Raw genomic sequence first — 27,022 nt, 5'->3', positions numbered from 1 at the left:
GGGCCAAGTTTCCAATGCAAGAGTCCTAAACTCGTCATCGCTGTGCCTTTGTGTGCTTGTTTCTCTATCTGACTTCTATCTACCGCTTTATTTATCTGGTATCATCCTGTTATTCTCTCACTCTCTTTATATAGTACCATATTGTAATGTTCTGCATACATCACCATAATCGGCTTAGCCTTAGGATTCCTCTTAGCTATGTATCTAGCATAGCAGCATACTACATTAATTTTTGTCCCACGGCCCATTGACTAGTCTCTACCTGGGAGACAGGTTTGGGGAGATGGGAGTGTCTGGCTCTGACTCAACCATGTCTCTTTTTCTGAACCTGCCTCAGCATTTCATAATAATGGTGTACTGTGAGCTCATACATCTCAAAGGTTCTATACCCTTCTGTATGTAAATATTTGAGTATGGTTACTTGAGCAGTTCATGCCTTTGATGCTGTGACAAAAGTGACAGCTTGATTTGGATTAGAGGTCGACCGATTAATCGGAATGGCCGATTTAATTAGGGCCGATTTCCAATTTTCATAACAATCGGAAATAGGTGTTTTTGGATGCCGATTTGGCCGATTTATTTTATTTAAATATTTTTATTCTTATTTTTTATTTTTACCCCTTTATTTAACTAGGCAAGTCATTTAAGAACACGTTCTTATTTTCAATGACGGCCTAGGAACGGTGGGTTAACTGCCTTGTTCAGGGGCAGAACGACAGATTTTTACCTTGTCAGCTCGGGGATTCAATCTTGCAACCTTACGGTTAACTAGTCCAACGCTCTAACCACCTGCTTTACATTGCACTCCACGAGGAGCCTGCCTGTTACGCGAATGTAGTAAGAAGCCAAGGTAAGTTGCTAGCTAGCATTAAACTTATAAAAAAACAATCAATCATAATCACTAGTTAACTACACATGGTTGATGATATTACTAGTTTATCTAGCCTGTCCTGCGTTGCATATAATTGCTTAGGTACACGTTGCTCCAACGTGTACCAAACCATAAACATCAATGCCTTTCTTAAAATCAATACACAAGTATATATTTTTAAACCTGCATATTTTGTTAATATTGCCTGCGAATATGAATTTCTTTTAACTAGGGAAAATGTGTCACTTCTCTTGCAACAGAGTCAGGGTATATGCAGCAGTTTGGTCCGCCTGGCTCGTTGCAAACTGTGAAGACTATTTCTTCCTAACAAAGACAGCCGACTTCGCCAAACGGGATGATTTAACAAAAGCGCATTTGCGAAAAAAGCACAATCGTTGCACGAATGTACCTAACCATAAACATCAATGCCTTTCTTAAAATCAATACACAGAACTATATATTTTTAAACCTGCATATTTAGTTAAAAGAAATCCAGGTTAGCAGGCAATATTAACCAGGTGAAATTGTCACTTCTCTTGCGTTCATTGCACGCAGAGTCAGGGTATATGCAACAGTTTGGGCCGCCTGGCTCGTTGCGAACTAATTTGCCAGAATTTGACGTAATTATGACATAACGTTGAAGGTTGTGCAATGTAACAGGAATATTTAGACTTATGGATGCCACCCGTTAGATAAAATACGGAAATGTTCCGTATTTCACTGAAAGAATAAACGTGATAGTTTCCGGATTCGACCATATTAATGACCTAAGGCTCGTATTTCTGTGTGTTATTATATTATAATTAAGTCTATGATTTGATAGAGCAGTCTGAGCGATGGTAGGCACCAGCAGGCTCATAAGCATTCATTCAAACAGCACTTTCGTGAGTTTTGCCAGCAGCTCTTCGCTGTGCTTCAAGCATTGCACTGTTTATGACTTCAAGCCAATCAATCACTCCCAAGATTAGGCTGGTGTAACCCATGTGAAATGGCTAGCTAGTTAGCGGGGTGCGCGTTAATAGTGTTTCAAACGTCACTCGCTCTGAGACTTGGAGTAGTTGTTCCCCTTCCTCTACATGGGTAACGCTGCTTCGAGGGTGGCTGTTGTCGATGTGTTCCTGGTTCGAGCCCAGGTAGGAGCGAGGAGAGGGACGGAAGCTATACTGTTACACTGGCAATACTAAAGTGCCTATAAGAACATCCAATAGTCAAAGGTATATGAAATACAAATGGTATAGAGAGAAATAGTCCTATAATTCCTATAATAACTACAACCTAAAACTTCTTACCTGGGAATATTGAAGACTCATGTTAAAAGGAACCACCAGCTTTCATATGTTCTCATGTTCCGAGGAAGGAACTTAAACGTTAGCTTTCTTACATGGCACATATTGCACTTTTACTTTCTTCTCCAACACTTTGTTTTTGCATTATGTAAACCAAATTGAACATGTTTCCTTATTTATTTGAGGCTAAATTGATTTTATTGATGTATTATATTAAGTTAATATAAGTGTTCATTGAGTATTGTTGTAATTGTCATTATTACAAATAAAAAAATAGGCCGATTAATCGGTATCGGCCTTTTTGGTCCTCCAATAATCGGTATCGGCGGTGAAAAATAATATTCGGTCGAACTCTAGTTTGGATTGCATTGAAAGACACCTGACACACCCATGTGTGAAATGACTACATTTTTGGTTTGTAATGTAACCTTTGGATGGAAATAGAGATGATGTATTCAAAGTGAAAAAAAGAACTAGAAGTCTGAAGAAAAGATTACATTGTGTTGTTGTCACATACATGTTCACACCACTTCATCTGCCAGCTGTCCGTCACCGCTGGAGACAAACAGAACATCCGCATTAAGCAACTCTTCTCTCATCTACCTACTGACAGACACGCCTGCATTCCATGTTTTGAAATGCACAGGGTGTAACCAGTGTTGCCATCACACCTAAGCTATGTTTTATTGTTTTATTTTAAACCTTTTTTTACATAAGCAAAAACATACACAGACAAAAACAATTGGCACAGTTTCGCCTGTGGAAAGAAAGTACCTATTCTTTGACATTGTGCTTTTTTCAAGTCCGCAGCTGTTCTTTCACCCAGTCTGTACCCTGCCCCTTCCATCTGCTCTCTCTTTTACTCCTTTCACTCTTTCTTTGCCCACTACCCACCCTGACTGCAGGCATTCTCTCTCACCCTGTCCACATGCCCCTGTTTAGGGGAAGACTGAGGGAATAACCTATCAGCTCAGTGAGACAGAACTGTTAAGGGGGCAGGGGCCGATAAAGGCCATTGGATATAGTAAAGAGAGTGGAGAGATTTACGTGGCAGCTATTGACGCTTTCCAATGGCCCTTGGCTTTGACAGCGACACAAGACCACCCGCGAGGTGTGTTGTTGGCAGGGTGCCAAGCCAAACTGCTTTTGCGTTAGCCTATAGCGAGCCTATAACGAGGGCATTACAAAGTCATGTCGTCGCGGGAAATCCCAGAATAGAGTTCTCATTTCGGTGCGGAGCCCCCTCACAAATAGACCACAGAAACCGTATAGTCGCTTAGTGACGCGCTCAGTCGCGTTTTCACACTAACTTTGTGTCTGTCAGTGTGCCCGCCTCACATGCATTCCGTTTCACATGTTGACGACGACAGGTCACTGTGATCTGTCATTTATACTGGGAATGATTTGAAAGGGTTGAATCAAACCAGAAAGAGAGAGGAGAACATAGACACCAAAGGTCTTCAGATGGGATATGACAGCCAACAGAAACTCAGAAAGTTCTCTGGATATAGTTGAAATGATTGAAAGCGAAAGCGCGCTCCCCGTCTAAACCCATCACTTCGTTATTTAGTCACTCTGTTTTTACGAGCGTCTATTTTCTTCAAATTCAAGAACAACAATACACATTCCCCACAACAAGAACGCTTTTGAAGAGAAAGCGGCATATTCTCAGGTAAGGCATGAGTTTTTTGTTTCTGTTCTGGGTCGCTGTAGTTTGATACATTGTATCTGGTGAATGATCGCGATTTGATAACAGTAGGATTCTTATTATTCCGCAGTAGCTACCTACAGTGTTAATTATCTACTGAAAGTGGTCGTCTGTTTATAAATGGACTTGATTAGTGTCATGAGAAGGGATGATGTCAATTTGAACTTGACATAGCATGTAAATAAATGGAACACAGAATCTCTATTATGTTTACAGAAAGCCAGTAGGCTACTGTAGCCTACTTTCTAAACTATTTATATAAATAAAATATAGGCCTATGCCATCTATATAAATGGACTATATTAAATAATACAGCTATCATTAGTCTATTAGTTCACACTAAGCCAAAAAGCCTACTTTTTAAAAAACTATGCAAATTGTGTACATACCATAAGTTAAAGAACAACTCTTTGGGGGGTTTATTCGTTTTTAAAATGTCAGAATGCCTGGTTTTATGATGACCAACATCCAGATTCTATGACAACCTTGTATTTGATTACCCAGTATTTGGGACTTTGTGCTTGAGCATAAGTAGTTAGATGGGCTGAAAATGTCCTCAGGCCTATAGCTTTTCAATGTGTCATTTTCACTGTGAAACGATGAGAGGACCATATCTGGTTTTCATTCAGACATGTTTTTCTTAATGTCCCAAACCTCCTTTCCCAGGGCATTGTTTTCCTCAGTTTATGTGAACTCACATTTGTTTACCCGACTCTTCTGATATCTGTTGTTTATCATTGTTTATCATTTCCATCGGCGCATAGTGTAAACAAAGGAGAGGGGGGGGAGTATAGGATGACGCTGACATAGGTCGAGAGAAAAGATTGCCTGGGAGGGTTGCCGTCAGGGGAGTCCAGAGCACATATCTATCTTCTGTCTTCAATCTCTCCTTGTTTCTTTTTCTCGCACGCCCTTTTTTTTGGCTGCACTTGTACGGACAGCTCTATAGCTGGGACCTAGCCTGTCATTAATGGGTCGTTATTTCGCTGACCTCAGAACGGAGGGATTTGCTCAGCCCACTGGAATCTCTGCTAATGTTGTTGAACTAGCAAATATTCAAAGTCTGTGTAATTAGTGGTGTCTTCGGACCATTCCAGTCCGTTTTGCAGTGTTGTAATATGCACAAGTCACCTTTGCATGAATTATTATATTCATGCAGTGGTATCATAGTGTGATCATCAACTTTATTGGAGAAACCATTAGGCCTATAGGGTAACTTACTTGCTAATGCACTTACAGGAAATGCAACGAATCATCTTCCCTAACAATCAATGATCCTAGCTTGTATTTTAATCTTCAACCCTTTGGTCCCCTATAAACAAAAAAAACATTTATTCCCCAACAGAAGCCAGTTGGCCCAGCTACAGTATCATTCTAGGAGTCTAACAATAGGCCTATCTGCCCTCACACCTAGATGACAGTTAGTCATGATATCTCACCTCTCATCTGACAGACAGACACCACACAGAGCTGTCCAGCCTGGGTTGTATTCATTAGGTACCAAACGGGAAAAAACCGGACTGAAATGGGGAGGGACTTCCTGGAATTATCCAATAAGAAACGCTCGTGTTTGTTTTTAAAACGTGTTTTGGGTGCCCTAATGAATATGACCCTGGTTCCTCTCACCTGCTCTTCCTGCTCAGGCCCCTGTGTGATAATGACAGTTTCCTCTCTCAGCCCATAGCCGTCCATAGGCTATAGTGGTATACAGGGGGACTATCTCAGTGGGCTCTGTCATACAGCTCAGACTGGTCACCAGGTATTCCTGGGAACCTGATGTGTCAGGACACAGTGGGGTGATGACAGCTTCCTGATAGCCCTCCATAGACTACTGTAGCCCTCCATATACCACCGAAGCATTGCTAAGTGGGCTCTGAGGTCATACAGCTGAGACTGGTATGGTCACTTCCTACTGGGCATACAATCAACGTTGTTTCCACATAATTTCAATGAATTTACGTCGAACCAATGTGGAATAGTTGTTGAATTGACGTCTGTGCCCAGTAGGTAGGGTCCAAAATGGCACCATATCCCCTATACTTTTGACCAGGGAATAGGGTGTCATTTCTAATATACACAAATGTATCATGGCGCTGGAGAGGATGGCTACCATTTTATTGGCTCTTAACCAACCGTGCTATTTTACTACATTTTTTTCCCAACCGTGAAGCACAGGGGTGGCAGCATCATGTTGTGGGGGTGCTTTGCTGCAGGAGGGACTGGTGCACTTCACAAAATAGATGGCATCATGAGGAAAGAAAATTATGTGGATATATTGAAGCAACATCTCAAGACATCAGTCAGGAAGTTAAATCTTGGTCGCAAATGGGTCTTCCAAATGAACAATGACCCCAAGCATACTTCCAAAGTTGTGGCAGAACGGCTTAAGGACAACAAAGTCAAGGTATTGGAGTGGCCATCACAATGCCCTGACCTCAATCCCATAAAATTTGTGGGCAGAACTGAAAAAGTGTGTGCGAGCAAGGAGGCCTACAAACCTGACTCAGTTACACCAGCTCTGTCAGGAGGAATGGGCCAAAATTCACCCAACTCATTGTGGGAAACTTGTGGAAGGCTATCAGAAACGTTTGACCCAAGTTAAACAATTTAAAGGCAATGCTACCAAATGCTAATTGAGTATATGTAAACTTCTGACCCACTGGGAATGTGATGAAATAAATAAAAGCTGAAGTAAATCATTTTGGACGCATCCTAGGTATTCCAGGGCACCTGATCTGTCAGATGTCACAATGTGCTCATGGCTAACAGGTCAGGTGGGGGTTGGATAGTTCAGCTGTAATCCTCTGGAGAGTACTAGAGACCTGAGCAATACAGTACCTGTATTCTATGGAAATGCCCTTTATTGTTACTGATGAAAATGTCTTTCATTGTTACAGTTGACCGCTATTGACATTGTGTGCTAGCCCATTGTGAGGCTGGCAGACTAGACACTAGACAGACTAGTGGGTTTGAATGGAGCACAGACTCGTCATAATCAGGATGTTGATTACATACTTCTCCCTCAATATGCAGAATGGCATACACTGATGACAGTAAGTTTCTTTTTTTAAGTCTTCTGGACTCAACGAAGAGAGACACTTTAGCTACTTGAACTGCTAGTGGGCTATGTATATGACATTGTAACACCTGATGCCTTTCTTGAGGATAGTGCAGCAAAGTGCTCACCAATGCAGAAAAGACAGGTGTTTTTATGTTTCTCAGGTGAGAGCAGCTCTTGCTCAATATCAGCCAGACAAAGGTTAAAGGCACAGTCCATACATTTGATTTTCACCCTGAAATGCTCTGGAGGACTGAGGGGGGACGTGTTTGCTAGTGTACCCTTCTTAAAAAAACAAAGAATAAGACAAATATGACCAAACATGTACAAAGAATATACTTATACTTATTGGTGTAAATGTGTTTGTTTGTTTGTGTTTATACTTGGTCTGGCCACCAGGGAGAGAAATAATGTGGACTGTCCCTTTAATTGAATGGCAGCCCCAGGTCAACCCCAAGCAGGGCAGTTGTTCGAGTGTTGTGTGTATAACATGTTTCCCTGGTGCCCTTGCGTTGAGCCCATAGTGAAAACAAACCCTCTGTCCTCTTCAGATAGACAAGGCTGATAGGCCAAGACATGAGCGCTGTCACCCAGTAAGGGGGTTGATGAGGATTCCATCAGCTGGATCCAAACCTGACCTCAAGTGGTCAAAGGAGATAGAGGAAGAACATTGGCTCACACACACACACACACACACACACACACACACACACACACACACACACACACACACAGACACAGAGACACACACACACACACACACACACACACACACACACACACACACACACACACACACACACACACACACACACACACACACACACACACACAAATCAGTATCCAATAATTGCCCCTCAGCGATGAATAAAGTTGATTGAATTGAATCGAATCCGTCCTGTAATCCTGTCAACACAGGTGGGTCAAGAGTGAACGGACCTCCACTTCTTTAGATATGGATGCATATTACCAACTGCAGTGAGAGGGAGGAGGGACCGGTATGAATGAACTCCGATTGGGTACTCTTTTCCTCTTTCTCTATTTCTGTGTGTTTGTGTGTTGGTAGTAAGGATTGTGGAATCGAAATATTGTGGAATCCTTGCTTCTGATCGATCACTGTTGAGAGAGTGTGTATGTTCTTGTGTGTGTAATGTGTGTGTGTACTAGTTGTATGACGCTTCAACTGTTGCTGGTTATTGCTGAGTCGAGGGGGAAGATTAGCACTGCAGTGTGAAAGATTGAGTGAGTCCTCTGACCTCGGACTTGAGGGTAATGCATTGTGTCACCTCCGGATATGACAGTAGTTGTATAACACACACTAGAGCTGGGGCTATAAACTGAAAATGATCCACACGACCATGCTGATATTGTTCATTACGATAAGTAGCCTATACTAGAGAAATGTGAAGTTTGAAATGAAATCTGTTTTGATAATATGGGTGATTGTTAATGGGACACGTGATGGCTACAGCCATCAAGCTAGTAGTAGTAGTTTAAAGGGTCATACAAAAACAACTGGTGCACATTGTTAGAAACGTATCAATCTATTTATCGGTATCGCATCAGTTCAGGAAATGTATTGCAACTGGATCGCCCAGCTTTAATCCAGCTTTAATTCACTCACTCACTCACTCACTCACTCACTCACTCACTCACTCACTCACTCACTCACTCACCCACCCACCCACCCACCCACACACTCACTCACTCATCACTCACTCACTCACTCACTCACCCACTCACCCACCCACCCACCCACTCACTCACCCACCCACCCACTCACTCACCCACCCACCCACCCACCCACTCACTCACCCACCCACCCACCCACTCACTCACCCACCCACTCACCCACTCACTCACTCACTCACTCACTCACTCACTCACTCACTCACTCACTCCCTCCCTCCTTGGGACTGCCTCTGATTCTTCCACTCTCTTATCGCTCCTGCCACTCCTCTGCAATCAAGACCTATTTTCAGCACATTAACACACAAATGTTCAGCTTCCTCTTCCTCTCTATCATACCTTTCCCCTTAATTATGTCCCTTTCTACTCACTTTCTTTTCCATCCTTTTAAGTTAGTCTCTTTGTGTTCCCTCCCTCCCTCCCTCCCTCCCTATCTTTTCTCTGTATTGTTGTCCATGGGCCCTGGTAAAAAGTAGGCAATAGGGTGCCATTACAGACTCAACCCTGGTGTGTTTGTTTAGCCTTTGTTTGTTGCTTTTGAATAACATCTGTGTTGACATGAAATAATGGACTTTACTCCTGTGTGACTCTCTCTCCAACACTACAGTCTCTCTTACTGTTGATAGTGTATCTCAGCCGGATAATGCAAACGTCTGTTTGGGTCATATGGATGTGAGTCAGTGTTGGTTTAAACAAAGATTTCTCCTCACCATTATTCACTCTAATTTTGCCCTCTTCCCAAAGCGCGACCTCCATATGGTATCCATTACATGTCATATCTGGAATGGAAGTAATAATAACTAATAACTTCACCATATGGAATTTGGCATACGGTATTACTTTGTCAAATATTTATGTGTAATTATGGGTATTGATGAATGGTAGCCATCCTCTTCAACATGCGTGCATACACACACACACACACACACACACACACACACACACACACACACACACACACACACACACACACACACACACACACACACACACACACACACACACACAATTAAAAACACAGTATATACATAATTCCTGCATGCAACCATGCACTATTCTTCTATAAACAACATAGTATTGTGTGTCCTGTGTACAGCTCTGTGAAGTTATATACCACACACTCGGACTGTTTTCCATCTCCTCACTGGAAATATGACACTGGCCTCTGACATTTTAGAACCCACTTTCTCCCCCCTCTCCCCTCTCCCCCCACTCGTCTCCTCTCCTCCTCCACTCTCTGTCCCTCTCTCTCTCCCTCCTCTGTCTGTCTCTGTGTCAGTGTGCCAGTCTGTGTTTAGAAGCCCTCACTCATATCATAGTTGTATATTTATCTCCATGCCTCCACTACTCCAGGCCCCATCGCCTAATAAGGCCTGTACAGGGAGAGAGAGAGAGAGAGAGAGAGAGAGTGCAGGAGGAGAGGAGCGAGAAAGGGAGAGAGAAGAGAGGAGTTCAGGGAGACGGAATGAGAGGAGTAGAGAGGGAAAAAGGATAGGGTGGGAAAGGTTTGGACAATGGGAATCCAGACTATTTTCCCACGTGTGTGTGTGTGTGTGTGCATGCATGTGAGTGTGTATGTGTGTACTCGGTTGCTTCCTGTGAGTGTGTGCTCAGTCGTTACTTCATATTTGCTGCTATTTTACTACTGCTTACACTTGTATGAGCAAGTGACATAAAGACATTAAATAACCTAGTTATTGCTTAGAATTCTCCATCCAAGACCTCAGCAGTGATGTATATCGTTCATAATGTGGCTTTGTGTTGTGAGCGGTGTATGTACAGTGTATAGTACTTCAAAGGTGAATCCCTTTATTTCTATGTATATCTGTGTATGGTTATTGTAAGACCACATCATTGCACTGACTCAAATTTGTGTGTCATGCTTCCCCACAATGCACTTCAAAAGCTGGGAGGTGAATCGGCATTGTTTACTGTACAGTACCCTTTGTCCATACAGCAAAAGCCTTGTGCTAACAGTCCTTGTTCTGAAATACAATCCCAAACCACCTTCTCACATCCTGCGTTCTCTCCTCTCTTTCACTATCGCTTTTTCCAGGGTGTTTTTTCCAGTAACAGCTTTTCTGGAAGTCAGGGGGATATTCTGCTTTAAAGTGCTTAGTGCTGCTGACACACTGGTGTACTGCTCATAGTGTCACTTCTGTGAACTGTCACCTGGTTAATTTAGCTCTTAACCAAGCAGTGTATTGAATTGCCACTATATTCAGGGTCCTTGCCATCCGGGATCCTTGGGACGTTCCAACTCTGACGATACCCCGTTGAAGTTCACATTTAAAATTGGCAAGGTAAGGGTTAAGGTTAGGGTGCTGGTCAAGGTTAAGGGTAGGGACGTCCAAGGATCCCGGATAGCACTAACCCTATTCCGTCAAGTCATGTTAACAAAGGCCTCCTATACAGTACCACTCATCATCCCACCTCCCATCTCTTTCTATCCTACAGAAATGCCCCTCCACAATATGGACCCCCCGAGAAGCCGATGGGAGCAGGGCTTGCGGCCGCCGTGGGTCGCCCGATTGGCTGGAGGGCAAAGCCCCGCCTCTTCAGGGGTGGAGTCAGACACAGAGAGCAGCAGCACAGAGAGCGAGAGGGTAAGGAGTGGGTCTCACGTTAACTAGCGTCAGGAGGTCGGTTGTTTACACTGGTAATGTGGTCAGAGTCAGATGCTGCTATCCAAAGCGACTCAGCGTACACATCAGTGTATGTGTCCAACGCTGGACTTGAACCGGTAACTTTGGAGTCATCGCACTCTAACCAACTGAGCCATCGGAATGACTTTTAGATCCAGGTTGAATAGTCTCTTTTCAATCGTCTGTGTGTCTCTCGCTACCTCTCAGTCTCCAGCCAAACGTTCAGAGGCGCGGTCACCGAGGATCCTACCGTTGCCCTCCATGCTGCAACAGCGGATCACAGAGATCGACCAGCAGAGGGAGGAGCTAAAGATAGAGGTCAGACACTGATGGATTAATGAATGAACAAGTTAAACCCTCAAGGGCCTGATTGTGTCTCATATCTAACAATTTTTATGGAGAGTGGTGGCTGTTCAGTAAATGTATCTGATGAAGTTTCATTCTGGATCTGTTCACAACAAACCAACTCCTTTTTTCTAATGTCTCCTTCAAAGACACATTCTGCATTCTTCATTGTGGGACTAACATCTCTCTCTCTCTCTCTCTCTCTCTCTCTCTCTCTCTCTCTCTCTCTCTCTCTCTGTCTCTCTCTCTCTCTCTCCTGTCTGCCACTCCAGCTGCAGCTGGAGATAGCCCTGTTAGAGGGCGAGCTGCAGGAGGAGAGGAACGAGCTGCGCAGACACACTCTGTATCTACAGACACTGCAGGAGGAGGGCGGGCAGGAGGAGACACACAGACAGACGGACAGACAGAAGGTCAGTGGTGCTGTACACACAAGGAGCATAAGGAGCAAGGCAGACGCAGACAGACTGACGGATGGACGGTTAGCGGTGCACAGACAGAGCTCCATTCAATACCATCCAAAGCATCCTGTCTTCAGGCGGTATGTTTGAATCTCATGGTTTGGGACCGGAGGTTGATATGGCCTGTACATGAGTAGCTATAGCAGTGAGGTAGACACTGAGTCACTTCATGTGACACTATAGGCCTCTGCGATGTGATAGTGGAATGAGCTGACAAACAGATGGATCTTTATATAAAGGGATGACTGTTTCCTCTCTCATCCCTCATCCTCCTCTTTTCGCTCTCTCTCTCTCTCTGTAGGAGCGAGCCAGTCTGGAGGTGGAGAGGGCCCGGGTTGAGGAGCTGAGGAGTAGGTTGGAGGAGAAGGAGACACTGATCCCCAGTCAGCCAGAGGGCCAGAGAGAGCAGCTACTGATCCAACTACAACAGGTGATTTACTGATCCAGGAACAGTCCACTGACTGGGGTGGTATTCATTAAGGCACGCAATGTTTTAAAACGTTTTGCAAAACAAAAAGAAAAAGAGCTCTTCTTAAGTCCAGGTTGTCCCTATCTGTTTCAGTCCGTTTTCTTCCGTTTGGTACCTTATCAATAGTACCCAGCTAACTGATTTCATGCCTTGCCACTAGACAGCGTGTAAAAGAGAATGCACTGCATCTTCTACCTGTTTGTCTGTCTAGATGTAGTTAGGGTAGTTCACAGGTAGCCTAGCAGAGTGACATCATCTGCCCTGAGACCTGAAGTGAAGTCAACTTTGTGCAGTGGAGAGCTAGCTTTTGGTCTATATACAGTTGAATTCAGGTGCTAGTGACAGCATGGTTTCACACTGCCTCTGGTTAGAACTCATTTCACATCATGTGTTCTAATTCTAGCCTCTCTGGTCATTGTTATAAAGGATTGCATGTTCTTTCTTGTCGGCGGTACTAGTTATCCTTGTAGTACCTCTTCTACCTGATAGGTCAAAGTGTCATAGAGGTATCTGAGACAGACATGCAGGCAGGCAGACAAAGGGTTCATTGTGCATTTTGGCAGTGACACTGACATGGCGTGTCATTCTGATGCCAGTGGATGTGTCCCACATGGCACCCTATTCCCTATATAGTGCACAACTTTTAACAAGAGGCCAATGGGGCCTGGTCAAAAGTAGTGTACTATATTGAGAATAGGATGGCCTTTGGGACACAAGCTTGAGACCTACGACTTGGTTTAATGGTCTTGAATGGAGTGGTCCGACCAGTTGTTTTTTGGTTTAGTGTCCTAAGCCACAGGCTCTTTCTGTACTAATCAATAGCTTTCTTCCATTTTCTGTCTGTTCCTCTCCTTCTGCATCTTTCTTTCATCACTTTCTCTCTCTCTCTGCATCCCTCCATCACACTCTCTTTTTCCCTCCATCTCTCTCTGTTCCATCTCTCTTTCCCTCCATCTCTCTCTCCCCCTCCATCCCGCTCTCTTTCTCTCTTTCCCTCCGTCCCTCTCTCTCTCTTCCAGGAGAAAGAGATGGTGGAAGCAGCCGGCCGCGTGTTTGAGGACTGGGAATTCCGTGTCCTGGAGAGCGAGGCCGGAGTAGAGGAGGAGGAGAGCGAAGGAAAGATAGAAGGGAAGGAGAGAGGGAACGAGGAAGATAAGGAGAAGGAGATCTCATGCCAAAAGCATGCTGTCAACTCAGCGCAGGTAAGCCAGGGTCGACAAATAAGAAGACGACAACATTTGGGAGAATCTCACAGCTCCAAGCTGGTTATACTAGTTTGGTTAGAAGCTTATCCCCCACCACAGACTCTCTCTAAATGCCCCCTTCCTCTCCCCCCCCCCCCCACGGTAGTCACTCTCTGTTTGGAAACGGCTCCTCACAAGTAACCCCCTTCCCCCCATCCTCCTCTTCTTAAACTGAGACATGAGCGTGAACTCTCCCTTCTCCTCACACTCTACAGTATCACCCTCCACTGTCACATGACTGCACAAACAAGTTAGGCAATTGCATCAGAGGCCACTTTGGGAGGGAGGGAGGGAAAGTGGAGAAAGATGTATAGATGAAGGGAGAGCTGGTCAATTGAGGAAATGTAGGAGGAAAGGAGAGGGACTAAAAGTAGAGAATGGAGAGAGATGGGAAAAGGGGTATGGTGAGAGTGGTGGGGAGGGATTGAAGGATAAAAGGAAGGATTGTATCGTGAGGGAGCGAGAAGAAAGAACGAGGATAAACTTAGGATATCATGTGATGAGGTGGAAAAGTGGGAGAATAGAGAGAGAGAGAGAGAGAGAGATGAAACAAGTGATAGTGATGAAAAGAGGGGAGGAGAGAGAGAGAGTGGGAGAGAGTTGATTCAGCTGCACTGTGGCCTTGCTTGGGTTGACAGCTCATCTCTATACCCCCCCCCTCTCTCTCTCTCTCTGTCTCTCTCTTTATCTCCTCCTCTCTGACATATTAACTGTGCTGAGCTGACATCACTAATTCTTTATTCCCTGTCATCTCTCACTCCTCTCCTCTGTCATTCATCCCTCATCTCCTCTCGTAACTCAAATGGATGTTAGAAGTTGTGCCATTGAACACACCTAGAGTAACTGACTATTGACATAGGTCATGAGACATAACAGATAAGATACATTTAAAACAACAACTCTATAAAGCTAACAACAACAACACCATCTGTCTAACACGCCACTGTACATGAATTACAGGAGACAGAATCCTGCGATGTTTAGTATTAAGTGTCTGACATTTCATTTGTCGATTTCTCTTCTTTATTCATTGATTTCTTCAGGAGCGAGTCCAGCAGCTTGAGAAGCAGTTGAAGGAGATGGAGCGAGAGAAGGATAGAGAGATGAATGCCTTCAAGAAGGAGAGGAAAGAATTGCTCCACACCACTCAAAGGGTAATAAAGGGAACAGAGACAGATGATGAGCAAATGTCATAACTTTAACTTTATTTATTTATTATTTATCAGGGAAATTTGGATTATGTTTTATATTCCCGGTGGTTCAACTATGATAAATATGATACATTCAATGATTGTCCCTGCCTGTGCCATCAAACCCCCTGTAACTTATCCAGAACACTGCAGCCCGCCTAGTTTTCAACCTTCCCAAGTTCTCTCATGTCACCCTACTGATCTACTGATAGCTACTTTATTGAGGAAAAATGTACTTCCTATGCCTGTGATATGTGGTTGTACCACCTAGCTATCTTAAGATGAATGCACAAACTGCGTATGCTAAATGACTACAATGTAAAATGTAAATTAAGTGCTTGGATGCTAGAATGTCCATTGTTGTCAGTGTTTTTAATCCATATTCATAATGGTTGTCTGAAGCGCCAAAGTGTGTGATTTGTCAACTCCCTGCTTGGACAGTGATATGGTTTGTTGTTGAACCAATGACATGCCTTTGATTAGAATTATGACAGGGTGAGTTGAAAAGGGGGAGGAGACTAGTTAGAGATAGGGAAAGAGCACAACTGAGCATAGAGAGTGAGCGAGAGAGAGAGAGGCATGACTGAAGAAAGAGAGGGAGGGAGGGAAGAAACAGGGAAGAGAAAAGCAGAACAGGGGAGGGTGGCTGTGAGGGAGAGAGAGAGTGAAGATAAGCTGAGAGAATTTAAAAGCGTCGCAACAACACCGGTAAGTGGAGAGACACGACAAATCAAATATGCATGCCTTAAGTGTCTTTAGAATGGGTTAATCAGAAATGGGATTTAATACAGGCTAAGTGTGTCAGTTAATACTAGGACGAGGGAGGGAGTGAGGGAGGGAGTGGCAGATAGGGGGAGAAAGGAGGGACACAATGTGTTTCTGAACAACTGTGTCTGAATACAATAAGACTTTGTATGACATGCTAGGGTAGTCATATGGATAGTAGTCACTAATGAGAAGAGATGGAAGTGTTTTTGGCAGAGAGAAATTGATTTCGTTGCTCATCCAGACACGAGAGAGCGAGAGAGAGAGACTGAGACGGGTTAACAGAGAATGCGTACCGCATCCAAATTGCTTATGTGTCTGTGAGTCAGGGAGAAGGGGTGGGAGGGAAACCGAGATATAGTGAGAGGGAGATCATTTTTAACTCATTAGGGTGGTTCCTGAGAGCTGGCATGCGTTTTCCATTCTCAGTGAGTTGCAGAATGTCTTTTACTACCTGTTACACTCCTACTATGTCATTTCATTATGTGTCATGGATGTTGACACAACCGTCTTAGTGTGTTGTGTGGTCATCCAGGCCTTATGACTGACGGTCTGTCCTACCTAACTGACATGTCTAGGTTATAACAACAACATTCAGTTGTCTATGTTTTCACTCTCCTCTTCACGGCTGAGTTTATGCCATAACCGGTTATATAACGGTCATACTCCCATCTCTTATCAGGTCTTGAAAGAGAAGAAGCCACTCGCTGATTGGTCCAACATCCCCAGCTCGGTCCCTTGCATGATGTCACTCTCGCCGCTGACCATTCACAAATCACCTCAGGTATGTTGCCGGGCCGTTACCATTGACACGGATCATGTTTTCCAGTTGTATGTGACACATACTGTACATAAACACTGATTTGATTCACTTGTTGTTTTTCTCCCAGTAATGTACTGAAACACGAACTCACAGTGTTATTCCCTAACTTCAGGAACAAGCCAAAGAATCCGCCAGTTTCCCCCGGAGACGGAGCTCGCACCGCAACAATAAGCTCGCCGATAGGCCGGTCTCGGCGCAAGGTGAGCTATGATGGGTGTTTAATTATGAATTCCTTTGTGTTTTTCATTTGCTTTACCTCAGAGCATTTTTACATATTTGCTTTCTCTTTCTCTTTGATCCTCTGTCTTTGTCTATTTGTTTAGTTCTACCCCATCTCTCTCTCTCTCTCTCTGCTTCTCTCTTTCTCTCTCTGTCTCTCCCTCTCTCCTTCTCTCTCTCTCTCCGTCTGTCTCACTCTCTCTCTTTCTCTCTCTCTGCTTCTCTCTCTTTCGCCATCTCTTTTTCTCACTCTGCCTTTTCAGTTTCTGCTAAGGCGTGTCAGTAGCAGATGTACCTGTGTGTTATTACCATGTCGTGAGCAGGATATAGCTGTATGAACTGGATGAGCCAGTGGGGCTACTAGTCTATGGCTGTTCTTTAGAAATTCTGTTCAGTTTGTTTGCTCCGCTGCTGCCTAAATCCCATTTCCACGATCTCTCTCTAACCCACTGTGTTTGTGTGTGTGCGCTGTCATCCATTCTCTCCCTCTATTTTCTCTCCTCTGCTCTCTCCATTCTCTCCCCCTTTCTCATGCTCGCCTTACCCTGTCTCTTATATAATATAATACGTGCTATGTGTGCTGTTTTTGTGTCCCTTCCTCTTTCTCTCTCTCTCTGTCTCTCTATCTCTTTCACAGGGCTGGTGAGAATGGTACCTGACAGTCCGAGCCCAGAGCGCTTCACTTCCCCTCTCCCCTCCCACCGGCACAGCAACGGGCACAGCAACGGGCACAGCAACGGGCACAGCAACGGGCACATCAACGGGCTCAGACCTGAGCCCAGCAATGGCAGTGATCTCCTCACCCCCTGTAGCAGTGCTAGTAGCTCCCGTGCTGCCAGGTGAGTGGAGGGGGAAAAAACCCGTCTAAAATCACAACGTTTAAAGGAACATGTTAGTGTGATTGTATTGTAAGTGAATAAGAGGAGGTATCTGATTGGCTGTCAGGAGGAGAGGGAAGGGATGAGTTGTCTGTGGAAGATTTATTGAGTGATTGGGTCAGAGTTGATGTGAGGTGGAGTGTGATAGACCGGACAGGTGAGTTTTCTAGGTGTGTGTGAGTGAAATATAAATGCTGCTCTCAGTCTGTGTGGGCGTGTGTGCATGTGTCTGTATGTTTGTACGTATGCGTCTCTGACGACAATAATGACAATACAGTGAGGGAAAAAAGTATTTGATCCCCTGCTGATTTTATACCTTTGCCCACTGACAAAGAAATGATCAGTCTATAATTTTAATGGTAGGTTTATTGGAACAGTGAGAGACAGAATAACAACAACAAAAAATCCAGAAAAGCGCATGTCAAAAATGTTATAAATTGATTTGCATTTTAATGAGGGAAATAAGTATTTGACCCCTCTGCAAAACATGACTTAGTACTTGGTGGCAAAACCCTTGTTGGCAATCACAGAGGTTTTTTTACATGCATTTTTCTTGATTTTTTTTGTTGTTGTTCTGTCTCTCACTGTTCAAATAAACCTACCATTAAAATTATAGACTGATCATTTCTTTGTCAGTGGGCAAACGTACAAAATCAGCAGGGGATTAAATACGTTTTTTCCTCACTGTAACTGCTGACATGTATGTATTTTTCCTTCCCTCTCCAGCCCAAGTCTGGGACTGTTAAACCTGGTGGAGATTGAGAGGAGACTGAGGGAGGCCAAGGCAGAGAGAGAGAGGCTTCTCAAAGAGAGGGTGAGTCAACACCACTAACATCCCTAATCACTTCAGACACACAGCTTGCCGGGTCATATTCATTAGGGCACACCGTAACAAAACGTTTAAAAACAGTTTGTTTATTATTGGATGATTAATTAATGTAGTCCCTCCGTGTTTCAGTCAGTTTTCTTCTGTTTGTTGCTTAATGAACACAACCCTGTTGTGTGACCACTGACTGATTACCGTACATAATTAACAAGGCCACCAGAAGAAAAAACACTGTGAAATGGAAGAACACTAAATAAAAAACGAACATACACTCTCCTATGTATTTATTAGAAGCTAAGAACTTGTTTTATATGAGGCGTCAGTACAGAATTTCACCTTTTATTTTAGAGTATTTTCATACATATCTGTTTTACCGTTTAGAATTGAATGCACTTTATTTGTCTAGTGCCCCCATTTTTAAGGTGTCTTAAGTATTTGGACAAATTCACTTATAGTGTATTTAATGTAGTCAAAAGTTTAGTATTTGGTCCAATATTCCTAGCACACAATGATTACATCAAGATTGTGACTCTACAAACTTGTTGGATGCATTTGCAGTTTGTTTTGGTTAGGTTTCGGATTATTTTGTGCTCATTAGAATGGTGTCAATGGTGTCATTTTGGACTCACTTTTATTGTAAATAAGGATAGAATATGTTTCTGAACACTTCTACATTAATGTGGATGCTACCATGATTACGGATAATCATGAATGAATCGTGAATAATGATGAATAAGAAAGATGCACAAGGATCATGCCCCAAAACATGCTAACCTTTTAAGGGAATTTGTCCAAATACTTATGACACCTTCAAATGGGGGGATAGATACATAAAGTGCTTTCATTTCTAAATGGTAAAACAGATTTGTATGAAAATACCCTCAAATAAAAGGTGACATTCTGTACTCATATAAAAATATAATCTCAAATCCAAAATGCTGGAGTATAGAGCCAAATTAAGTTTGAGCTTCACTGTCCAAATAAATACGTAGTATGCCTCAGTCTAGATATTGTACTTCATCTTAATCCCCCTGTTGTCAATAAAAGTATGCCTCTTTCTAAAAAAGAAAAACTAATTGAAGGTCTTTGAAGGGAGTCACCTTCTCCTCCAATATGATTGATAAGGACACGAGGAGATAGGATGCAAGGATGCACAGAAAGGATAATTGAGATAGAGCCTGTGTGTTGATCCAGGAGGAAAGGAGGCAGGTGGTGGTGGAGGAGAGGAGGCAGAGAGAGCTGGAGGGCCGAGGAGCAGCAGAACCATTAAAGTCCCAGAGCAGGCTAGTCCCTGACCCAGAGAAGCCAAAAACCACCAGTCCTGTCCCCAGCTCCCCTGAGGTACGTCTGTCTGCTCTGGCTGGTTGGCCGTCAGCTCTGTCTTTCTGGTTGCTGGCTGTCTGTATTGTCTGTATTGTCTGTCTGTCTGTCTGTCTGTCTGTCTGTCTGTCTGTCTGTCTGTCTGTCTGTCTGTCTCTCTCTCAATCTGTCTTTCTTTCTGTCTCCTTCGCACTAACCTTGTGATGTTGATCTGTTTTATTTGGCATATTTATTGTGAAATTATATACATTATACTCATTATTCTTCTCAGCGCTCCCTACCTCTCTTCCTCTCTGCAAACTTTGACCTGCGGGCCCACGTGGAGACGCTGGGTCACGGGGTGGCGGGGTGCATGGGCCTGCGTATGTCCCCGCGCCGCTGTGCCGGCTTCTTGACCAAGCGTGGCGGGCGGGTCAAGACCTGGAGGAGGAGGTGGTTCCTCTTCGATATGGACCACAGGCGGCTAGCCTACTACACAGGTGATGGGGCTGAGAGAGAGACTGCGTGTGTGTTGGATGTTGGTGTGTATAAGCCTAAATGCTAGGGCTGTTGCGGTGACCCTATTACCGCCACACCGGCAGTCATGAGTCATGACCGCAGTAAAATTCCACCTGACCGTTGAGTCACGGTAATCTCCTGTTATGCACTCTGGACATGCTTTGGTAGTACCCAACTTGCTAATGACCATCAGGTCCTAATAGCCTGGTACTCAGGGCTATATTGTCCCTCTAACCACTCTGACATCAATGCAAATGCCATCGAAAATCACATCAAACACTTATCATCAAAACAGCATCATGCTTTTAAAACTAACCTCACTGTGATGATCAATTTGAAGAAGGAAGTTCAACAGCAGTTTGAAACAGTGTAAAACATGGTCATTGTAGTTGTTCTTTCAAAACCTAACACAAGGAAATGGACAGCTTTCTAAGGTGATAATTAGTTAAAAACATCCATAGGCATATTATAGTTTATTCATCAAAATCAAATCAAACTTTCTTTTTCACATGCGACGAATACAAATTGTGTAGACCTTACCGTGAAATGCTTACTTACAAGGCCGTAACCAAGAGTGCAGTTCAAGAAAGAGTTAAGAAAATATTTACCAAATTAACTAAAGTAAAAAATAATGAAAAGTAACACAATAAAATAACAATAATGAGGTTACAGGGTGTACCGGTACCGAGTCAATGTGCGGGGGTACAGGTTAGTCGAGGTAATTTGTACATGTAGGTAGGGGTGAAGTGACTATGCATAGACAATAAACAGCAAGCAGCAGCAGTGTAAAAAACAAATGGGGGGGGAATGTCAATGTAAATAATCCGGTGGCCATTTGATTAATTGTTCAGCAGTTTTATGGCTTGGGGGTAGAAGCTGTTAAGGAGCCTTTTGGTCCTAGACTTGGTGCTCCGGTACCGTAGCAGAGAAAACAGTCTATGACTTGATTGACTGATGTCTTTGAAAAATGTGTGGGCTTTCCTCTGACACCGCCTAGTATATAGGTCCTAGATGGCAGGAAGCTTGGCCCCAGTGATGTACTGGGCCGTACGCACTACCCTCTGTAGCACCTTACGGCCAGATGCCGAACAGTTAACATACCAGGCAGTGATGCAACCAGTCAGGATCCTCTCGATGGTGCAGCTGTAGAACCTTTTGAGGATCTGGGGACCCATGCCAAATATTTTTAGTCTCCTGAGGGGGAAAAGATATTGCCATGCCATCTTCACGACTGTCTTGGTGTGCTTGGACAATTTTAGATTGTAGGTGATGTGGTCACCAAGGAACTTGAAGCTCTCAACCTGCTCCACTACAGCCCCGTTGATGAGTATGAGGGCGTGCTCGGTCCTCCTTTTCTTGTAGTCCACAATCATCTCCTTTGTCTTGATCACGTTGAGGGAGAGGTTGTTGTCCTGGCACCCCACGTCCAAGTCTCTGATCTCCTCCCTATCGTCGTTGTCGGTGATCAGGCCTACCACTGTTGTGTCATCGGCAAACTTAATGATGGTGTTGGAGTCATGCCTGGCCATCCAGTCATGAGTGAACAAGGGAGTACAGAAGGGGGCTGAGCACGCACCCCTGAGGGGCCCCCATGTTGATGATCAGCGTGGCGGATGTGTTGTTACCTACCCTTACCACCTTAGGGCGGCCCGTCAGGAAGTCCAGGATCCAGGTGCAGAGGAGTTTAGTCCCAGGGTCCTTAGCTTAGTGATAAGCTTTGAGGGCACTATGGTGTTGAATGTTGAGCTGTAGTCAACGAATAGCATTCTCACATAGGTGTTCCTTTTGTCCAGGTGTGAAAGGGCAGTGTGGAGTGCAGTAGAGATTGCATCATCTGTGGATCTGTTGGGGCGGTATGCAAATTTGGGTGGGTCTAGTGTTCCCTGGATAAGGATGTTGATGTGAGCCATGACCAGCCTTTCAAAGCACTTCATGGCTAAAGACGTGAGTGATACGGGTCGGTAGTCATTTAGGCAGGTTACCTTAGTGTTCTTGGGCATAGAGACTATGGTGACCTGCTTGAAACATGTTGGTGTTACAGACTCAGACAGGGAGAGGTTGAAAATGTCAGTGAAGACACTTGCCAGTTGGTCAGCGCATGCTTGGAGTACACGTCCTGGTAATCCGTCTGGCCCTGCGGCCTTGTGAATATTGACCTGTTTAAAGGTCTTACTCACATCAGATACGTTGAGCGTGATCACACAGTCGCCCGGAACAGCTGATGCTCTCATGTATGCTTCAGTGTTACTTGCCTTGAAGCGAGCATAGAGGTTATTTAGCTCGTCTGGTAGGCTTGTGTCACTGGGCAGCCTGCGGCTGTGCTTCCCAACTAAAGTTGCAAAATAACTCTGAATCTAGCATAATATTGGACCTGTTTCGAAATGATCACTTTTACGCTCAACATAGCCACTTCATATGCCCACTCGCTCCGAAATGGGAAAAATATCCTTTCTATTTTATTCAGATAAGTTCAATTATATTCTTCTTACTATAAAATCATATAATATAAAATAATGGCATAAGACTTAGAAGCATATCTTGTCAGCTAAATGAACAAGCCTAAATCCCATGGCCCTCAAACTCAAGTCAGTGCCACTGCATTTTTTCATTGTTCTCCTCTAATTGGGACTGATTTAGACCTGGGACACCAGGTGTGTGCAATTAATTATCAGGTAGAACAGAAAACCAGCAGGCTCCGGACCTCGTAGGATAAGAGTTGAGTATCCCTGGCCTATGACATTGAGCATAGCCAGATAACATACAGTATTATGTTATATAACAATATAACAACTCATATTCTGTTGTTCTGAAATATATTTTCTTCACATCATAATGTTTCTTTAGACCTGCCTAAAATCAATAATTGATTTATTGTAATGGTGTATATTCAATTGATTTATTATACTTTTTTAAATGTAGATGTTGCAAAGGCCTCGCATCAGCGGCTTGTATGCATGGAGGCCTGGAGATGCTAAACGTGTTTATGTTAATTGCCGGTCAATTACTGTGAGACTGGCAGTCTTTTGCATGACAATAACCAGCTGACAAAATGTAATGACCACAACCCTACTAAATGCCTATGTGATTTGTGTCTGTCTCTCTCTCTCTCTCTCTCTCTCTCTCTCTCTCTCTCTCTCGTTCTCCCTCTTATTGACTATTGTTTACCTTCAGACTGTGATGAGAGGAAGCTAAAGGGGGTGATCTACTTCCAGGCTATAGAGGAAGTCTACTATGACCACCTGCGCACAGCCACTTCAGTGAGTCCTCATATACAGTATTTTATCACTATAGAGAAGGAACAATGTGCCCATTATATCCCCACAACTGTTAAAGAGATGATCATTCATGCATTCAGTGCTTGAAACCAAATCCCAAGAATTATCGCTCTCCCACCAGTCATCTCACTCTCTCTCTCTCTCTCTCTCTCTCTCTCTCTCTCTCTCTCTCTCTCTCTCTCTCTCTCTCTCTCAGTCTCCGCGACCCAGCCTTACGTTCTGTGTGAAGACGTACGAGCGCCTCTTCTTCCTGGTGGCGCCCAGCGCCGAGGCCATGAGGATCTGGATGGACGTCATTGTCACAGCAACAGACGAGCACAGCCGCTACTGACCTTGACTTTACACCTGTCCCCTTTCCTGTGTCTGTCTGACCTACACCTTGGACTGAACCTCCATTCAGCTGGCTGACTTGGCTAACCTGGCTACAGTTTCAGCAGTTTACATTATGTTGGGCAAACTGCAATTTTCAACCTCCACCCTCCGATGCGTGTAGGACCCAGCTAGGCTGCCATTTTGCTGCCTGAACTTTACGTCATATGAGTGGTGGAGGTGAGGAGTGATGAGCAGAACATAATGTTCAGGAAAGCTCTTCCTGAAGGAACCGACATTTGATTCTGGATAGTGTCTTAGGAGCTTTGATGACATGGGACTGAGTGGCAGACTGTTACAGGTTCTGTGTGGAACGAGACGTTTAGAGGATGGAGGAGGGACAAGGCCATGGGAATATAAAGACGTGGACGTGCAAGCTCGAGTAACCATTGGTGATCTTAGAGTCAGTGCCAACCATGATATACTGACAGACAAACCTTTGATGTCTTTTTATTAGTCTCAAATCAGGATTTAATGGTTGGTGTCTCTCTAGCAGCTGTGTTTGAGCTCCCTCTTGTGGCCAGATTGAAGTATTGAAGTACTACAGCTTCCATTGAAATATACAGGTAACTGCCAAAATAATGGAAACACCAGTATAGTGTGTCTTAATAGGTCGTTGGGCCACCACGAGCAAGAACAGCTTCAATGCACCTTGGCATGGATTCTACAATGGTCTGGAATTCTATTGGTGGGATGCGACACCATTCTTCCATAAGAAATGTGATAATTTTGTGTTTTGTTGATCGTGGAAAATGCTGTCTCAGGCGCCGCTCCAGAATCTCTCATAAGTATTCAATTGGCTTGAGATCTGGTGACTGGGTTGGCTATGGCATATGGCTTTACGTCGTATTAATGCTCATCAAACCATTCAGTGACCACGCGTGCCCTGTGGATGGGGGCATTGTCATCCTATGGTGGCATAGCCATGGTAAACAAAATAATAGCCAAAATGATGGCCTGCTCAGCATTTTTATACATGACCCTAAGCATGATGGGATATCAATTGTTTCATTAACTCAGGAAGCACCTGCTTTCAATATACTTTGTATCCCTCATTAACTCAAGAGTTTCCATTCTTTTGGCAGTAACCTGTACATGTATGTCTGTATTGAACATTTGTATATTTTTCATCTGTCAAAAGGGCTGTTCAGAGTCACCAAAACACTGACCGATCGTTCAGTTCTCTAAATGGATTGTTTTTTTTTTTACAATGTCAACACAGAAATACTATATGCTTATAAATATGTATTATTATTATTATGATCATTAAAGGTTATTCATACACTTTTGGTGAAAACCTTCCCTTACTGATTTGCATTGCTTCAATGTCTACTTGAAAACGACTTTTTAATTATGGTTTTTATTTTTATTATTTTAACTTTACTTTCCTGCCCGACAGCTATAGAGCTATACAAACTGGCACCCACAATTGTATATACATATTTCAATCAGATCTATTAATTATGGTATTGACCGTTTAAAATGGATGGGATTGCCCCCAGCTGTTGTAACACGAAGAGGGTGACATATTTATATTAAAAACATATTATTTTGATGATTTTATTCATACTATTTGAAGATATAGTCACGACACAAATCTAGGGTTGTTACCCGAGCCGGCTGGTCGTTCATTCTATCGGTTCGGTTCCTAGAGACGCGACTCAGTCGTTCAGTCTTTTTGTTCTGTATCTACGACCCAGTCGTTCGTTCTAAATGTTCCATTGCCATACTACCTGGCAACGTTCTTGCTTGCTAGCTAGTCAGCTATGGCTAACTGACAGTCAGGTCAAACAGTGCAGACAGAATAACAACAGTAGCTGCATTTGGATTTATTTAAGCTGTTTTCTAGTGACATTTATTTGGATACATCGATAAAAATGAGCTAATGAGGAGCGATTTCGCCTGGCATACAGTAGAAAATGTTCTGTTGTTAGGACACTGTTGATCAGAGGAGCTAGCCAACAACACAGCTAACACAATCACTTCAAACTGAAGCTGGAAAGACTGGAAACTAGCTGCACTTCGTTTCGTTTTACCTTTTTACAATTGACATTTCTTTGTATACATCTATAAAAAATTATGCCAGCTGATTAATGATTTCAACTGGCTGAGAAACGCTGCCTGCCTGTCTGTCTCGTCCTGACTCTTTCACGTTCATTACTATGGGACAGCTTGATATCGAATTTGAATATTGAAACACTGTTGCAAATGTCGGAGAGACAGACAGCAAGGTTTATACAAATCTCTGCTGTTGAAAACTAGATGTTAGTCTAAAAAAAAATGTTAGACAATGTCTAGATGCTTTTTATAGTGGAGATCAAGTGTATAACTTGCCTGACTCGGCTGATGAGACAGTGGATTGCGCAGTCAGATGGAACAGAGTAAATAGGCATTTTAAAGTCATAGATTTATCTGGTGGGAATTTGTGGGAAAAACCCTGGCTGGAATGCGCTTTTAACCAATCAACATTCAGGATTAAACCCACCAGTTGTATAAACTTTTTTATACTGCACACTGATTGTACAAAACATTTTATACAACGGGTGGGTCTAATCCTGAATGCTGATTGGTTAAAACCACATTCCAGCCGGTGTCTATTCCACAAGTTAACACCGGCTAAATCTATGACGTTAAATGCCTATTTTCTCTGTTCCATCTAACTGCATAATCTACTGTCTCGTAGTTTGTGGTAACTAAATATCCAGTTTTTCTTTCCTACTTTGCTTACTGTTTTATTGAGTTCTAGATACAAATAAGCATTCTTTCTCATGATTTCACTTTAGCTCTTTTAAGTCGTTCATGTACAAAAAAATAACAGAGCATTGTATTTCGAAAGATATTGTTTCTGTGTTTTTTGCTATTCATTCTTCAGTCTAAACTGTTTATTTCAGATGCTCTGTGCCAAAACCAAAAAGTGGCAGTGTTTATGCCTCCAATTATAGAGGCTCTGAGTGGATCTTGTGTGCTCATTCCATGTAGATTTACACTGGAGTCTACATGTTATTCATTCCTCACTCGTCCATGTAAAGGAACATGGACTAGAGGTTTCGGGAATACAGTGTTAGAGACAGTGTTAAAGATTGTGC

At 43.4% G+C, this 27,022-nt stretch overlaps 1 protein-coding gene across 1 annotated transcript; it reads left to right on the top strand.

Moving 5' to 3' along the window:
- The first annotated feature begins 823 nt into the window (after positions 1-823).
- LOC115177077 (pleckstrin homology-like domain family B member 3) lies at positions 824-25,494 on the top strand. Its single transcript, XM_029737566.1, has 15 exons — positions 824-850; positions 11,070-11,218; positions 11,465-11,575; positions 11,875-12,012; positions 12,362-12,490; positions 13,549-13,731; positions 14,817-14,927; positions 16,411-16,512; positions 16,664-16,751; positions 17,408-17,609; positions 18,375-18,462; positions 19,669-19,815; positions 20,066-20,273; positions 23,464-23,549; positions 23,764-25,494. The coding sequence occupies exons 2-15, from the start codon at positions 11,072-11,074 to the stop codon at positions 23,896-23,898; spliced, it is 1,875 nt and encodes a 624-aa protein (XP_029593426.1). The 5' UTR covers positions 824-850; positions 11,070-11,071; the 3' UTR covers positions 23,899-25,494.
- Positions 25,495-27,022: the final 1,528 nt, after the last annotated feature.

Source organism: Salmo trutta, chromosome 37 (genome assembly GCF_901001165.1).
Source record: "Salmo trutta chromosome 37, fSalTru1.1, whole genome shotgun sequence".
In the NCBI taxonomy this organism is placed as follows: domain Eukaryota; kingdom Metazoa; phylum Chordata; class Actinopteri; order Salmoniformes; family Salmonidae; genus Salmo; species Salmo trutta.
Note: the sequence above shows the minus strand (reverse complement) of the source record. Positions and strands in the feature narration are given on the sequence as shown.

Excerpts from the sequence above, each read along its gene's own strand:
- LOC115177077 (XM_029737566.1), top strand. The coding sequence starts at position 11,072 with ATGCCCCTCCACAATATGGACCCCCCGAGAAGCCGATGGGAGCAGGGC. Across the intron at positions 12,013-12,361 it reads GACAGACGGACAGACAGAAG|GAGCGAGCCAGTCTGGAGGT; the intron begins GTCAGTGGTGCT and ends CTCTCTCTGTAG. Across the intron at positions 12,491-13,548 it reads TACTGATCCAACTACAACAG|GAGAAAGAGATGGTGGAAGC; the intron begins GTGATTTACTGA and ends TCTCTCTTCCAG.